Consider the following 16733-nt stretch of genomic DNA (forward strand, 5'->3'; position numbering starts at 1 on the left):
TCAGGTTGCCATGTCTGATATCTGACATTTTTATCTAGGCTGCATTGTGGTATCACAGTACCCTTGAAATCTGGGGTTTGGCAGTAGGTTCAGTTTTCCTATTTTAAGACCTTTGCATTGGTTGCCGGTAGATTTCCAGGTACAGTTCAAACTCTCAGAGTTGACTCCTATGGGCTTTCACAACCTGGGACCTGTTTACTAGAAGAAATACTTTTGCCTCCATGACCCTTTGTGGCAGCGCCATTCTTCTGGCCAGATAACACAAACCACTTTGTGGCTGGGTGTGGTTTCTTAGCTATAAAGGGCCAATTAACAGCAGTGAGGTGCTGCTTTATCTATGGCAGCTCAAAATCCTATTTGTTCCCACATTAACCAATGAGTGAAGATTGAACTGCACAACAAACAATCTTACATTCCAGTCCCAAGGAAATGTTGTGTTCAGTGGGACAATTTTCCTGGTATGTATGATCAAAACTGTAGCCTTAGAAAAAGCAGAGTACCTTACAGTGGAATCCTAAGAACACTTTCCTGTGATTAAACCCTATTGAGTGGTTTGTCAAGATTTTAATGTGTGGAGTGAAACATGATTTCCTGCAGATACAAATGCTCAAGAAAAACTGGTATTAATGGAGGATGCCACAAATTTGAAGAAATTGGCTGCCCTCTCCACCCAGGATGTCTTACACAAAGAAGCAGAACTCCTGAACGTCCAGAGACAGCTAGGGCAAACTGTAAACACAGTGAAGGAAAAAGAATATAATATCCATCTTCTAGAAACTCAGGTAGGCCATTTGAATTTGGTCATAAATAAATCTTTTTCAAAAATGCATTTGATGTAGAAGATTGTTGCTATATTATTCTGAGTCACTGAACTTTGGACCAGCTTTTGGTGAAAAGAGGCAGGCTTCTGACTAATATTGCAACAGGGAACGGAACTAAATTTCAGCTATCCAGATAATGTTTATGTGTTACTCAAAGTATCTTTACTGCTCAACCTAAATGTACGTGCTTGACATAAATCAGTTTTAGATCACCAGATTAAAGTCATTCCATTTTTAAATCAAACGTTTAACACAAAATTGTTCTGATAAACTTGATTCTATGGTTTTTTGTTTTTAAAGAACTTCCCAAGATACACTGGAAGCTTTAGCTCTGTGAAGAGACTTGGGATTTCTCCTCACAGTTTTTCCTGGGAGAGTAACTCCTAACTACCTGTTCTGCTTACAGACAGCAGCATTCTTTTAAACATGTAAACAGAGTTCTGTAGGTGTGCCCACACTGGTTTTGCACATACAAGCCAACATGGAAACCAAAATACAGTTGAAATAAAGATTAACTGCTTGACTACTTTTTAAAAATACAACATGAGCATTTCAGCATTGCTGTAGCAGATAATGGGGAAACACTAAGGTCTTAAAAAAAATTCAGTGACCAAGACCTTTCTCACATGTTATTTGCCCGGGGTTCGACGCTGTTGGAGAGTGGGTTTCTTCTTCCTTTGGCCCAGCATCACGGTGCATTGTTTCCCTCCCAGTGTTTCTCCCGTCTTTCCCAAACCTGCTTTGATGCAAACTTTTGGGAAAGATCGTGGCAAAGCTTGGATAGCTGCTGCGTGAGTGGGAAAGTTTGGATATTCCTCACCCAACCCACATGGCAGCTGTTTTCTCTGCTTCTGTCCTGCAGTGACCATTTCTCCTCCCCCATGATTTTTTTTAAGAACTGGAAAAAACCCAGTGGTGGGGGTGGGGGTGGCAGGGAAACTTGCCATGTGGAAGCCTCATTGCCATTATACTGTATCAGCAAACACACGAAAATCACACAAGCCTGTTCCCGTATGGAAAATGCCTAAATCTGTATTGATAGAGTGGAATGTGGTGTTGCTGATGACATCACAGGTAATGTACAGAATGGGTATGCATCAACAGGTGTACATAACCTGATCCAGCAAGAGATCCTCACATGAAAGCCTCCCACATTGCTAAAACAGATCTAAATGCTTTGCAGTGCAATAACCCTTCAGCAGATGTGAATAACTGCTTTCAAGCTTGCACTTCTATAGTGTTCTTTATTCAGCTTCAGCAGCAGGTTCAGAAGCTCCAGGATACAGAAGGAAAACTTACAGAAAGCAGATCAGAGTGCATACGGCTGCAGGCATTACTCCAGCACCTTGAGGAGGAACACCTAACTGCTGGCCAATCCACTCAACAGCATATTGCTCAGGAACTCCAGTAGGTACACGTAAGAACATTGTCAGTCCTTTGACACTTGCAGAACAACTGAACATCTAATTTTCACACTATATGACCATTGGATTGCATGTATAAAAATGCACAAAAAACTTGCATTATTATTAAGCAAGGGGGGAGGAAGTGGAGAAAGCCACCATGCATGATTTCCATGTTTCCATGCAACATCCATATTCAGAGGTCACATACCTTTTAATATTAGATAATGGAAAGGAACATGGATTGGGTTGTTGACTGAAATTCACATCCTAAAGTTGGTGGCCGTCATACATGAAAGAAGCTAGGAATTTTTGAAAATTAGGACTTGCTAACTGTGTCAAACTCATTGAAAGCACATTTAGAACTACCCTACTTTTGCTTGGTTATGAACACTGTCACGTTTTGCTATCCCCCCCTTCTAAATATACCTTTTAGCAGATCTGTGTATGAATTGGTATTTAAACATTTATTTACACCTAGAAAGGAGGCTGAAAAATTAAGGCAAATGCTCAAAGAGAGAGAACTGTCAGCTGATGAGGATAAATACTTATATAACAAGATGGCAGAAGATTGTAGACATCTGATAAGGAAAAATGGCCTCTTACAAACCCGAGTGCTGGAAGCAACCAGGCAGCTAAACAGGGTAAGTTTCCATCTTCTCCCTAGGAAGTTAGTTTTTTTATCTTCAGTGTCTTTCTTTGAAAATTATTAGAAAAGATCACCTGCTAGTTCCCTTCCAAAACCATGTAGAATTTATAACAATATGTTATGGCATGGTTATTAATTAGCTGGAAATGCATGCATGCATATATTTGAAGCACACTACGATAGGTTTTACTGCAGCTAATACAGCAAAGTATTAACAGTAAAACCAATTAAGGGTAAAGCAGTAGCTTACTGAATCAAATGTATAAGTTCCAGGGTCAGCAGCACTATAAATGGAATGCTACAGTATTCTAAGGATTGTTATAAAAACCACCACCTCCTTCATTGCATTATACGGATGTCTATTGGCTAATGTTTGCAATACAACCCTAAGCCACCTCCTGTTTACAGATTTTTATGGGAAATGGGCTAGAGCATGAATTGGCAACTAATTTATTCTTTTGTAGCAGCCACGAAACAAAATATTGGCTGTATGGTAGCCGCAGCTAGACGTATTTAAGGCAGAACCATTAGTTTACAGAGCAACAACATTACAACAGACTTGTTGAATGCAATGAGATGACGCCAAAAGTAGCTGGATTTTCATCTTGGAAATTCAGAATCACTATTTGTTTCCTAAGCAGAAGCATGAGCGTGCATCAAGAGGTGAAGTCCTTGGGAATACTCAGCATTCTGAATCACAATAGCAGCCCATATCTCCAAGATGTGAAAGAGCCATAGGAATAGGAGCTCAGGTAATCTCTCCAAGGGCATATCTGCAGAGAATTTTTTCCACCTCCAGCTCTGAAGCATTAACTGCATTTGATCTCTGTAGGCCAATCAATATGTACACACAGTCTGCATATATTTCCCAACAAGTGGCAGAGATAAATTGCCAGGAAATAACATGGGTGGAGAAGTCTATATAGCTCAGGGGTGGGGAACCTTTTTCCTGCCAAGGGCCATTTGCACATTTATAACATCATTCGGGGGCCATTCCAGGTGTAGATCTCCTGGTGGGGGAAGAGAGGCTAGGGTTGCCAGGTCTCCAGCCACTACCTGGAGGTTGGCAACCCCAGGGGAGGCCATGCAGAGAAGGCCTGGAGGGCGCCCCTGCTCCCCCCCTCCCAGGCAGGAGGGCAGCCAGCGGTGGGCCCGAGCAAACGAGGCGCCGGGGGGCGCAGCCCACGGTCGATCGGCAAGGGAGGAAGGAAGGAAAACAGAAAGAGGAAAAGGGAGAGAGGGAGAAAGAAATGGAAAGAGGGGGAGAAAGAAAAGGACAGAGTGAGACAGAGACAGAAAGAGAGGGAGAGAGAAAAGCCTTCCCCCCCCACACACACACCTGCCGGCCCCACACAACCTGGCCCCAGGCTCCATGCCTTCCCCCCCAGAGTCCACAAAAGGCCCCTCGAAGCCCAATCGGCTCCTGCGTGCATGCTCTGCCACCGGGAGCCACTGGCCTCTTTCCCCCCTCCCTCTCGCTGCTCAACAGCCGACAGGCAATGAGAGGGACTTACAGTGTGCCCCAGCGTTCCTGCACGCTGCGGCTATAGGGGGCAGCATCCCTCCCCCTCCTCTTGCCGACCAACAGCCGTCAGTCGGCGAGAGGAGGTCCAAAGGGTGTCGCAGCGCCCCTGCAAGCTGTGGCCCCAGGAACACCCTTAGGGAGGGCCACCCTGCACCACGCCTCCACGCAGGGCCCCGGAGCTCCCGATGGCCACAAAAACGTCCTCGGGGGCCGCATACGGCCCCCGGGCCTGAGGTTCCCCATCCCTGATATAGCTAATGCATAGAAGCATGACATTTTGATTTTTCAGGTACTGCTGCTTACAGTTCTGGCTTCATACTGTTACATGAAAGTGGAAGCATTGTAAGCTGCCATAAGAACATGGCCCTTCCCCTCATAGGATAGTTCTTTCCAATTTGCTGTTCCATTGGACCCAACTGAGTAAACTGGCAGGCTGCTGTTTATACTATGTACAGTATGCCATCTCCACACCCCCAGAAAAAGTACACATGCAGCTGTCCACAGCACTGCACACAGTACTATTCAGCTGCACATACACTGTCCAGTTTTGAGAAAAATGAACACTTTTAAGACTAGAAGGCAGAACTGTATGTGTAATCTGTACATGGAGCTACCCCATGTGTGATCAAGACTGCGCTGTGGTGGCTGCACCCATGGTGTTCTATCTTGAAAAAAACTAGAATGACGCTACAAACATGAGGAAAGACAAGTAGAATAGTCATCTGGGTGAGCATTGTGCCCTTGACCATCCTGTGCAAAACTGGTTTTACTAGCGTATACTCTAACTCATGCAAATGCTATAGGAGAAGCAGCTGAGAGAAGAAGAAAATACCTCCCATTCAAGACGGGTGTCTGAGCTTGCATCAGCGAAAGAGGAAGAATGGCATCTTGAAAGGGAGCTTACCTACTTGACAGCACTACTCTGGGACAGCAGACAGAGGGTTTTTAAAGCACAGGATCAGGTCATTGCATTAAATTACCATTTGGTAGATCATAACTGCTGTGACAGCACACTTCAAATTTGGTGGATGAAAATAAAAAGGAGAGCACTCAACTATCAAGTTCTTAATGAATAAGTTTATTTAGCTACAACCTTCCAAATTAGTAACTTGAATAGAATTTGATTGGGCACAGCCACTAAGAGCACATTCACCATATGCTTACTAAATAGTGAGTATTGTGCGTGGCATGAAAGTTGTGATGAATCATACACTAGTACTTTGCCACCTGTCCATCAAAGTCAGTCTTCCCATAAGCCTAACTTTGTCTCTGCATACAACTGTCTGATCCCTTTCACTGCTGCCTATTCTGTTTTTCATCCCTCTAGTTAATTATGATAATTTCCCCTAATTACAAGGATGCCATATAAGGAATCATACCCCACCCAACACACCTGTGCTTCAGACCACATGCAGTTATTTCTCTCAGGGCATTTACATGTCCAGCTCATCATTCCACTCACTAGGTAGAATGGCTTTACACAATTAATTTTTAAAGTGGAAAAAAATGCCCTAATTATGGTGACCACTTGTTGAGATGGCTGCTAGTTATGTTTTAAAAAAATCACAGTAAGATACAGCACGTTTTTTGCAATTTAATTTTGAACATACTCAAAAACAGGCCTTTAAACCTTGCTGAATCCAACCCTACTATCTGAAGTTATGCCCCATTGCCAAAAAAGTTCACAATATTACAGCTACTGCTAGTATGGCTTGATATCACTTCTAAGTGAGCTTTTGTTATGCAGTAAAAAGCAGAGGACATGCAAGGAGCATCAAATGTCCCCCTCAATATTTTCTCTTTCCCTTCCCTGAAAGCTTCCACAGTATTTGCCCTTTTCAAGCTTCCTTCTCTCCTTCCCACTCACCAGCCAATCTAGCTTTATCGCCCCATCTTCAGCTTTCCCTCCTTCCCATTCCCTGGCAGAATACCCCCTGGACCAGGTCTGGTTGTACAGTGAGGAATCAGCAAAGATTTGCAGGGGGCACCTCACTCCCCCCCCATCTCCTCCTCCTGGCAGCCTTTCACAGCTTCCTTCTCTCCTTCCCACCCACCTTTTATTTGCCCATCTTCAGGTCTATTATTTCATTTATACCCTTTCTCCACAATGGGGACTCAAACCTGGAGGTTGGCAACCATAATTCCCCTGGAGGAAATGGCTGCCTTGGAGGGTGGAGTCCATGGCATTATACCCCCTCTAAGATTCCTTCCCTCCTCAAACCCCACCATCCACAGGTTCCACCACCCAAATCTCAAGGAATTTCCTAACCTGGAGTTGGCAGCCCTGTCTCCTTCCCACCCAACAGCCAACCTACCTTTATCTGCCCCTCTGTCTTAAGATTTCCCTCCTCCACAGCAGCCTCTAACTAGGAAAACTGTGGCTTAGTTGTGTGGTGTTGGCCACAAGACCAGGCCCACTTGCATGGTGGGGAGCCCTCAAGGCCTGGGGGGGGGCACCACTCCCCTCTATCTCCCTCCCCACACCATTTCCTCTTTCCCTCCTGGCAACTCACATATCCTCTCCTCTTTCCCTGCCTCATTCTCTCCTCAGCCATTCACCAACCTACCTTTTATCTGCCTCCCATCTTCAGCTGTATTTATTTACCTCATTTATACCCCACATTTTTCCACAGTGGGGACCAAAGCAATTTACATTATTCTCTTCTCCTTTTTATCCACACAACTCTGTGAAGTAGGTTAGGCTGAAAGTATGTGACTGGTCCATAATCACCCAGTGAGCTTCCACAGTAAAATGGGGATTTTAATCTGGGTCTCCCAGACCCTACTCTGGAACTCCTAACTGCTACACCACACTGGCTTTCACAGAGTGGCTGCTCTTGAAGATTAACAAGCAGCCACACCTAGTTGTCATGCAAACTGGGTGGTATCAAGTCATGCAGAAGTTGCTTCCAGGCCTAGGTTTGCCAACCTCTAGGTGGAACCTGGAGATCTCCAAGAATGACTACTGAATTCTAGACAACAGAGATCTGTTCCTCTGGAGAAAATGGCTGCTTTGGAGAGTGGAATCTATGGCATTATATGCAGCTGAGGCCTCTCCCCTCCCCAAACCTTGCTCGCTCTTAGATTCCTCCACAAAGTCTCCAGGAATTTCCCAACCTGGAGCTGGCAACCCTAGTCAGGCCTGGCCAGAGTCCTTCCTTAAAGGCCAAAATAGGCCTGGAAAGCACCCTCCCCCTGCTTTTTACTAACAGAAACTGAAGCCTGGAATGCTGTGGTCACTAGCAGTGGCCATTTAGGGAATCCTTGCTTAAAGCTACAGGCATTCTTTTTATCATTTTCAGGGGTTTTAAACCCCTAATTTTTTTTTTAAAGATTTCATGTTTTTCTGCAAAGCTAGGGACCTTTTCAGGTTTATAGAAAGATCCATCTTGCCTGTTCAAAGCTCAAGACACCAGATTTGAGTATCCTCAGATTAGCCTGACTTTGCTATTGGAATATAAAATGATACGATAATGATGATAGTAAACAGCCTATGTTCCATGCAGTGTGTTAAGGTTAAATATTAATAAGTGCTAACAGAAGCTATTGGCAACAGGTAATGTCTCTCCAGCAACGAAAAGAATCTGTAGACCAAAGTGAGCACTCCCTTCAGTCACAACTAAGAGATTTAAAAAGTAGATACTCCAGCATTCAACTGGAGAATTCCAAGCTGCAGACAGAAAAAACTCACTTGGTAGAATATGTTTCTCACTTGCATAAACAGGTAAGTATATACGTATGTTTTCCGTCCCTCCTTTGTACATTCCCAATATAAGCAAGCCTGTACGTTTACTCAATGTAGTAAATGAAGTACATTAGCTTGTATTAGAGGCAGAGGAGTTCAGAGTTTGCCACCTTTCACAAACAGCTTGCTGTTTGTCCTAAAAATCCTGAGTACTTGGCCATGACAAGAGTACGGTAGTAATAAAAGGGTATAACATAAAATAGCCTCCTTCTCCTTATTCCATAAACTGCCAACAGAAGAGGGAGAAGGAGGCTATTTTACACTGTACCCCCTCATCACTGCAGTACCCTGTACCATGATGCATTTTGTTAGCAAGGCTTTCTTGCTTCTCAGGATTTTTGGGACAAACAAGCTCTTTGGGGAGGGGAAAGACCTGTTCTGCCAATTTCTTCCATGAGCTTTTCCAGTGGATCCAAGTGCTAGTTTTACAACAGTCTCTATAATGCTTAATAACTCATCTTTCCATTTAATTTGCTCCATGCTTCAAAGACTTGAATTCTGTATGCCTATCAAGCATTCAGATATGTATTGGCTTAACAGCAGTCCCCCAGCCTGCCAACCCCTTCATGTTGGATGACCAACAACTTTTAAAACTCAAATACCTTAAAAGCAGTTTTTGGCTTTTCAAGAGAGGGCAATTGTTCAAAAAGATCCCCCTTCTGTGCTAAATAAAGCTTTTTGGATTCTATACATGATAGTTTTACTCCTAGAGAAATTATCATTGCTTGAACAAATGTTTATTAAATGTACAAAACCACTACTGATCTGAGAGATGTACTTTATTTTGCCAAAATCTTTTGCTAATGAATACCAAAAGGCTTTTTAAAAAATAGATGTATAATGTAACTGGATGATGTACATAAAAGTCAGAGATCTACCTGCAACCCACATTCTTTTAGAGTTGTTGAGACTGCATTTCTACAGTCTAAGCATGCAATCATAAAAACAGTTAAGTGCTAAATTCAGAACCCTATGAAGCTTTTATTTTAAAGGGGGCTGTGTTTAGCTTTTAAAGACTGAGGAGGGTTTGAAAATGCTTAAGGAACACCAGATAGGAGCTCAGGGGGCTACCACATTACTAGCGATCAGGGCTATAAAACCAGCCCTGAATGTAACCTCTTTCCCCACTAACAGCAAAAGCTTAAACATTTTTACGTAACAGTTTACATGTCACAAAAATTCAGTTTTCTATGGTGCAGAACTTTGTGGCTCTAGCCCAGGGGTCGGCAAACTCATTAGTCAAAAGAGCCAAGTATCAACAGTACAATGATTGAGATTTCTTTTGAGAGCCAAATTTCTTAAACTTAAACTATATAGGTAGGTACACTGTTTATAAACTTAATAAACGTCAATTAAAGTTTTAAGTCTTAATTAAACTATAGGTACACTGAATAAAACTTGATATCATAATTAATAGTGATCTTATTTATTGATATGGCCATCAAGACTCAACAAGAAGGTTCCTTGACTTGCTTACCCACAGGCAACTTTTTGTGGCTATACTCTGTAGTGGCCGGTGTGTACAGCAGCTAATATTGGGCTTGATGGCAGGAAGTTCAATTGTAAAGTCCCAGTTATGCAATACATTAAGTGACTCTCTTCTCCCTCCCACCTTGACACCATAACCACTGCAGCAAAAGGATGAGGGTGGAGGCATACTTGCCTTACATGGGATAGGGCCACTTTCAAAGGCCTGTGTAATATGGGCAAAACAATATGAAAAGCCAGGAGCTATGATGGTCAATGAAGCCCCCCTCCTATTACAGATTTTAAGAGTTATCTCCATCTTTGTTGTCCACATCTTTGTTGTACCTGAACCACTGCATCCTCTTGGAAGCTTTTTACCAAGGTTCAAGTCCCTCAAAACTGTAGATTTCATTTTTCTTTTTAGTAGCTTTATTGTAGCACACTAAGTTAACTTCTTTTTCCATTACCTAGATTGCTGAAAAGGAAAGAGAAATCCATTGTCTCTACAGTCATGCTACTAGCTCCTCCAGTGACCTCAGTAATTTGAAGTCTCATGTCGATACAGCACCTCATCTGCAGGAAAAGAAGAAAAGTTCTCCAGTACTTTAACAGCAATGAGTTAACTTTGCAAAGCAGTTATTAAAGTCTGCTGGCTTGCTAGAAGAAATTAAGCCATCTTTCTAAAATAGTTCCTACTTAAATGAAACTACTCATTTGACCCAATGGCCTTGAGCAGTATCACACTGATAAAGTTTAAAAAATCCTAATATCTAGACTCTGACTAATTTATTTATTCATATTATTATATCTTACTATAACTTGGGGGGAAAACTTTGCAACAGCTATAGTGGCCTTGTGCTCAATGTCTGCTAGGAACACTCTCGGTTTCTCTCCAGTAGGTATATTTGTCTTCCCTTGAAGAAGTGGCAAAATCCATAATTCTGTCATATAACAGTGAAACACACATCCCAAAAGGCAATGCTCCAATGTATCAATTTTCCCCAATTGACACAAACATAATCTATTTGAGTAAGGAAGCTTCTTATTGTAACCATCCATTACCTGAGAAGGTATCGCGTTTAATCTGGGTAACAAGCACTCTTCTATAACATGGTACAGTTAAATGTTTTAAATATTCAGGAAAGGCCATTGGATATGACAAACCTAAAAGAAGGGGGATGATGCCTTATACCTAGAGATGTGAAAGCCCAAGAAGAAAACATGGAAATTTTGGGGGGAACACTGAAGAGAAACACATATGAAATAGTTTATCTTTTAGAATGCACAAAAAAGCTTCTTAAGGCAAGATTTTTCACATTCAAAATGTATAGCATGAAAAAGACCAAGAACTTTCTCAGTTTCTCCAATGGAAATTTTGGGAAGCACTTAAAAAACCTCATACTGTAGGCAGAGACAATATTTTCAAGATTTTTTTGGTTAAATGTAAATAATTTTGGCAACAGTTAGTGTGCTATGTGTTTAATAATAATACATTATTAAAGAGTTTGATGTTTTCAGTCCAGTCCAGTAGGTAGCATTGTGACTATGACATAGTTTCAGTCCAATTAATGCACTTTTCCTTACCTACAGAACTTGTTTTCTACCTTCAACTTTTATTTCTTCCTACATCTCTTAGGGCAAAAATTAAAGATACACATGCTATGGTAGCATAAGATGCAGCAGCCTGCCATTCTCCTTTGTATTACGTATATTTGCAGCTTTTTAAATAGAAAATGAAGATACTAATATTTTAATTCCATAAATATATCAAATAGTTTGTACGAAGTTATAAATAATGCATTTCATGCAACTCTCCATGATTCTAGGTTGGCTCTCTGCTACCCAATGTGTATCAACTCAAAGAGTCAAGGACTGACCCTGGCACTTGCTGTATACAAAGTATGTAATTCTGCCACTGAATCATAGCCTCTTCAATGAGGGAATCCACTGGCCAGTATTTTCTGCACTGTTCTTTCTGCTTAAGAATGGGATATGAGGTATCTGATACTAAATGGCCATCAGGTAGTTCCTTCAACCTGTTGCCTGGTAGACCAACAAATGCAAGAATAATAAAATACAAGTGCATGTGTAAGAATACTAGAATGCATAATTTAAGCATGCACTGAATCTCAAAGGAGAGATTTTTCTGAAATAAATTCCTACCTTTTCTTAAAAAAATAGCTAGCATCAATAACTTTTTTTCAAATTTTAAAATGATTGAGGTCTTTTGTGGTCTCTCAGATAGTTAACTTGACTAGGAGGAAAAACTCTACAGTACACACAGAATGCCAATTGCTCAAGATTTTGCTATATCCCAATAAAACAATCTAGGTGACTCAACATTATGTTTGAAATAGGTCAAAATCCCACAACTATGAATAAAAATCCCACAACTACAGCTATTAGAAACTTGTTTGACAAGTCAGATGAAACTGGAAACTCTCAAAATGCAGACTTACCAATATCCAAGGTCAACTGAAGGAAGTTGATGCATATTAGAATTATTTGCAAAAAATATAGCCCGAACAAAAAGCACAACAATTCTGTAGTGTACCAAGTGTATATTTCAATTTACTGTATGCAATCTAACAACAAATTTGGTCATAATTTACCAGATATACATAAATGATTTAAGTAGCAAAAGGAGATTCGGTTTCAAGAGAAAAAGTAAAATACATTAAGAATGTAAAGCCAGGTCCAGTTTAAGCGTCAGAGTAGTATATTCTAATAAAGCAGATTTAGGTGAATTTCAGGTTTTTTTCATAGGCAGATCTAGCAATTGTAAACTATTTTAAGGGGGGGAAATGGGGTGGAAGAACCTTTATACTATAACTTACATATTCACAGAGCAGAACATTTAACGTTTAAAATACTTCCCATTCATATTATCTTTCCCCACTATTTTCTACTTTGGACCCCACCAGAATTACACATTACTCTTTTCATTCTAGAACGAGAATAAGATGTTTTCAGTTTTTTTTAAAGACCCAAGAACTACCCAGCTGTCAAGTTTACAGTGATGTGGAATCTACCAATGAAGCATTTGGATAGAAAAGGTTACAATTTAATACCCATATAATTCAATATCTGTTTCATCCTGCAGAAACAGTGTCTAACATTAAGCCATTGTTGTAATGAAATAAGGGATAATAAAGCTGTCTCTTTAAATATAATATATATATATATATATATAATATCAACTTTGATCAGATGAGCACCATTAAGATTCTATCCGTCAAAGCAATTAAGTTTACCACACAACTACCATAATTTAGTTACCGATATAAAATAGGAAAATATACTCATTTTAAAGTTAAAACTCAAATATGGTGCCCCCTCAAATTATTATACAGTACTGTCACACTGGCCTAGCTGTGTGTTATGATAAATGCTGTGCATATTTATTCATTGTGACATAGCAATAAATTGAATGCAATGACTCAAGTTCAAGTAGTTCACTTGCATTCAGACTAGATGAAGTTGAGAATTCTAAGCATAAAAAGGTGCAATACCCTCCCTTCCCTCAGAAAAAAGGCCTGAAATCATTGGTACAATATAACAAGTTTAGAAAAGATTTATGGCTACAAAAATTCAAGTTTCAACATCTCATCCAAAAACAAGCAAAGAGCACTGGGGATAAATAGCTCTATCAATTATACTAACAAATACCAAGATTATTTTTAAAAAGGTTCCAGCAAATAAAGCTGCCAAGTTAATGTAATCTGTTTGGTATATAAAAGAACCCCCAAAGTAGGAGAGAAGCAAAGACTTATTTTGTGTGTTCACTTTAATGAAGAGCAATGGGGCACAAGAAAAAAAAAGAGACAACCTTGTCCATTTTTTTCCACATAACAGAACTAGGCAAAGGCAAACAAATTGGGTTGAACTATTTAAATCAAACTGTAAAAGTCCAATGACATTTACTGTTTCTATGACACTCTTCCTCAGAATCTAGGACTCTAAGCTTTGTGATGGACTGAGGTATACAGTAGTGAATAAAAAGAAGCCAATAGGAATAGTGCTAACATAATATAAATTAATAACATGGGCAGCCATGCCAGAAAGTGTCTTAATATAAAATATTTAAGTGGCAAGGAGAAAAGTTTATTCCAATCACAGCCCTCCTTGTAATTTAAGTCATTATTGTGTATTTGGTGAAAAATTAGCTTTTCGCAAACTCACAAAATCAAAACCAAGGAAATTACTAAATTAAATATCATTGATTAAGTTCTCCAGGAGCTGGAAGATAAACCACATCTTGACCAACAGCCAAGCAACGTAGATCAATTTAATCAAGATTCTGATATTTTGAGGGGAAGGCAAGGGATGTGGGGCAAAGCCCACTTTCAGGAAACAGAAGTCACTAGCCCAAATTAGCCACATTTGTTCATAAACCATGATTGGATCTGAGGGAGCCATATCTGTATTTCTAAACAAGATTGCAATTTGCTTCATTCATGTTAAGGGACACATGAATGTGTAACGCAAGCATAGTTCTTACTATACTTGAATAGGAACCAAATAGCTATATCCTATAAATAATAAAAATACATTTTTCTTTTGATAATTGACTGTAGATGTGAGGACTCTATAATTCAACCAAATGGCTGTATGCTATACAGTCCTGTGCAAATATCTTTAAAAAATTAATAATCCTTTTTTGCTATAAGGCTTTGACCCTACAATTTTCACAGCAACATAACTTCCATTCAGGCTGTACCATGTTTTCCAAGCCTTCAGTCAAGAAATCTACATGGTCAATCCACATGACGTCCAAATAAAGTATCTGGAAGGCCATTATGCCCTGTCAGTCTTCTAAAGGCACACAGATTTCCCCAGATTCATCCCATCGTGTCTGGTCATTCTGTTCTTCCACGTCATCAGGAAGTTCTTCGTCAGCCTCTCCCACTTCATTTTCCTCAAACTCTTCATCTCTTGGAAAATCTGTGTCCTGAACCTGGTCTACTCCCTCTTGCCCTCCTGATTGAGATTTATCTGCACAGTCAACACAAACACCGTAACGTCGAGATCCATGTCTTATTCCAACACTGGCTGCTAGCATGAATATCTTCTTGCATACCATACATTTGTACTTTTTATCCTTTTTGTGGACCTAAAAAAAGAAGGGACAATAAATCAGAACACCTTTTTCCAGCTCCATTGCTTAGTAAATTTGCTTTGACAACTGCTAGTAATCTAGAACATTCTATCAATAGTCCCTGATCTATGCTGTTTATCTTGGAACTTTGTTTCCTTCTTTTACCAAGTTCTAGAAATAGATTAAGTGACTGGCTATGTTGGATGAAAGTCCTGGTCTTAGCAAGAAAAGCCTTTGCAGCACTTATACAGGCCTAGTTTTTTAATATGCTGACTTGTATAGCACTCTTAGACTTTGGTTTTTAAACCCAGCTTATTTTTTTTTGCTTTGCTATAAAACAAAGTGTCATTGAATAAATACAAGTTTATTAGGGATAAATGCTAACACAGCTTAGCAGAGAAATAGATATTAGCTTAGTTAACCAGGTCTCACAATAGTACAGTAGAAGGAAGCAATAAAACTAATGGAATTAATTGATAAAAGGTTCTTTCAGAGGTACTGAAATATTAAGCATGGAAAGTATGTCTTTATAGCTACTGAAAGCACTGAAATACCAGCACTGTCCTAAAGCTACCAGAGATGCTACTACCTACATGTTTCTAATCCTAATAGCTAGAGAACCTGAAACATGATCCATATCACAATAATTTGGTTAACAAGAGCCAGCGTGGTGTAGTGGTTAAGAGTGGTGGTTTGGAGCAGTGGACTCTGATCTGGAGAACCAGGTTTGATTCCCCATTCCTACACGAGTGGCGGAGGCTAATCTGGTGAACTGGATTGGTTTCCCCACTCCTACATATGAAGCCAGCTGGGTGACCTTGGGCAAGTCACTCTCTCTCAGCCCCACCTACCTCACAGGGTGTCTGTTGTGGGAAGGGAAGGTTTTAAGCCGGTTTGAGTCTCCCTTAAGTGGTAGAGAAAGTCAGCATATAAAAACCAACTCTTCTAACAGGATAAGGATACTACACTGGAAGCTGAATCAGCATTCATCTTACATCCAATGTGAGCAGTGCAGCAACATTTCTCATTATGGAACTTTTGAGAAGAGCATGACAAGTGTTGTGCCCATCAATGCAGACTTCAGTGGGAAGAGATAATATATATCTATGACCTATTTCAAATATCACCATGGGTAAATTAGATAGCAACTGAATGTACACTCAATGAGGATTTCCAGCTTGTCATTGCCTCCCAATAAATGTACCTATTCAATATATGTTTAATATTTTGATTGTGCATTTGGTGTAAGCTGTTCAAAGAGATTACCCTCAGCAAGTTAAATTGGCTATTTGACCAAAGGAGTATTCCTATGGAAACAGCAACATTCCAGATAGGTTTATAGTGAATAAATCTCTTCTGCTGTAGACAATGCAAGAGAAATTCTTTATAGCTCAAAAGTGAAGTAAAGACAAGGAACAACTACACTGTTCTACACCTGGAGCACAGGTGATATTTTGGGAGAGACAACGTTCACCTCCATGCCAAGGACAAGCTTCACGAGCTTCTCTGCCTAGTAGAATATAAGAAAATGTCTGTATGATTTTATTTCACATTTGTGTGATAAAGATATACATGGAGATCCTAAATCAAAATGTAAATATACTTGCTGTATAAAACTGGCACAAATTGCAAGCTAAGCTGAACACTTGCAATTAATATAGAGCAGAAAGAAGCCACAACAAACAAAACACCAGTTGCAGAACAAAAGAGGCAAAACTCTCAAATGTACCCCAAAATAAATTTTAGGGCCCAGTGCATTTTCATCTGAAAAGGATCACCTTCAGAGCCCAAAAAACTTGATCTAATACCAACTCACTTTCAAGCAATTACTTTGGTGCATGCAGACTTGTGTTGGGCCATAGTAAACTTGTTTTAGCACACCTCTGAGGTTTTGTCCTCTTTTTTAAGTAGCAAAAGGCCATCAGTTCTCACACTTTCAGATTCTTGTTTCTAAGCAACTCCTTATTTCAGTTTAACTTTTTTCCCAGCAAGAGTCTCCAACAGGTAGCTTTTGTAGTCCTTAGA

At 40.2% G+C, this 16733-nt stretch overlaps 1 protein-coding gene across 1 annotated transcript in view; it reads right to left on the minus strand.

The window, feature by feature from the left end:
* Positions 1-12151: 12151 nt before the first annotated feature.
* The window catches only part of ZBTB10 (zinc finger and BTB domain containing 10), a 32430-nt gene continuing 27848 nt past the window's right edge, over positions 12152-16733 (minus strand). The window contains exon 5 of the mRNA XM_056854842.1: positions 12152-14723. Coding sequence (XP_056710820.1) covers positions 14418-14723 — 306 coding nt within the window. The 3' untranslated portion in view covers positions 12152-14417. The remainder of the gene's footprint in view (positions 14724-16733) is intronic.

Source organism: Euleptes europaea, chromosome 8, assembly GCF_029931775.1.
Source record: "Euleptes europaea isolate rEulEur1 chromosome 8, rEulEur1.hap1, whole genome shotgun sequence".
Lineage (NCBI taxonomy): Eukaryota > Metazoa > Chordata > Lepidosauria > Squamata > Sphaerodactylidae > Euleptes > Euleptes europaea.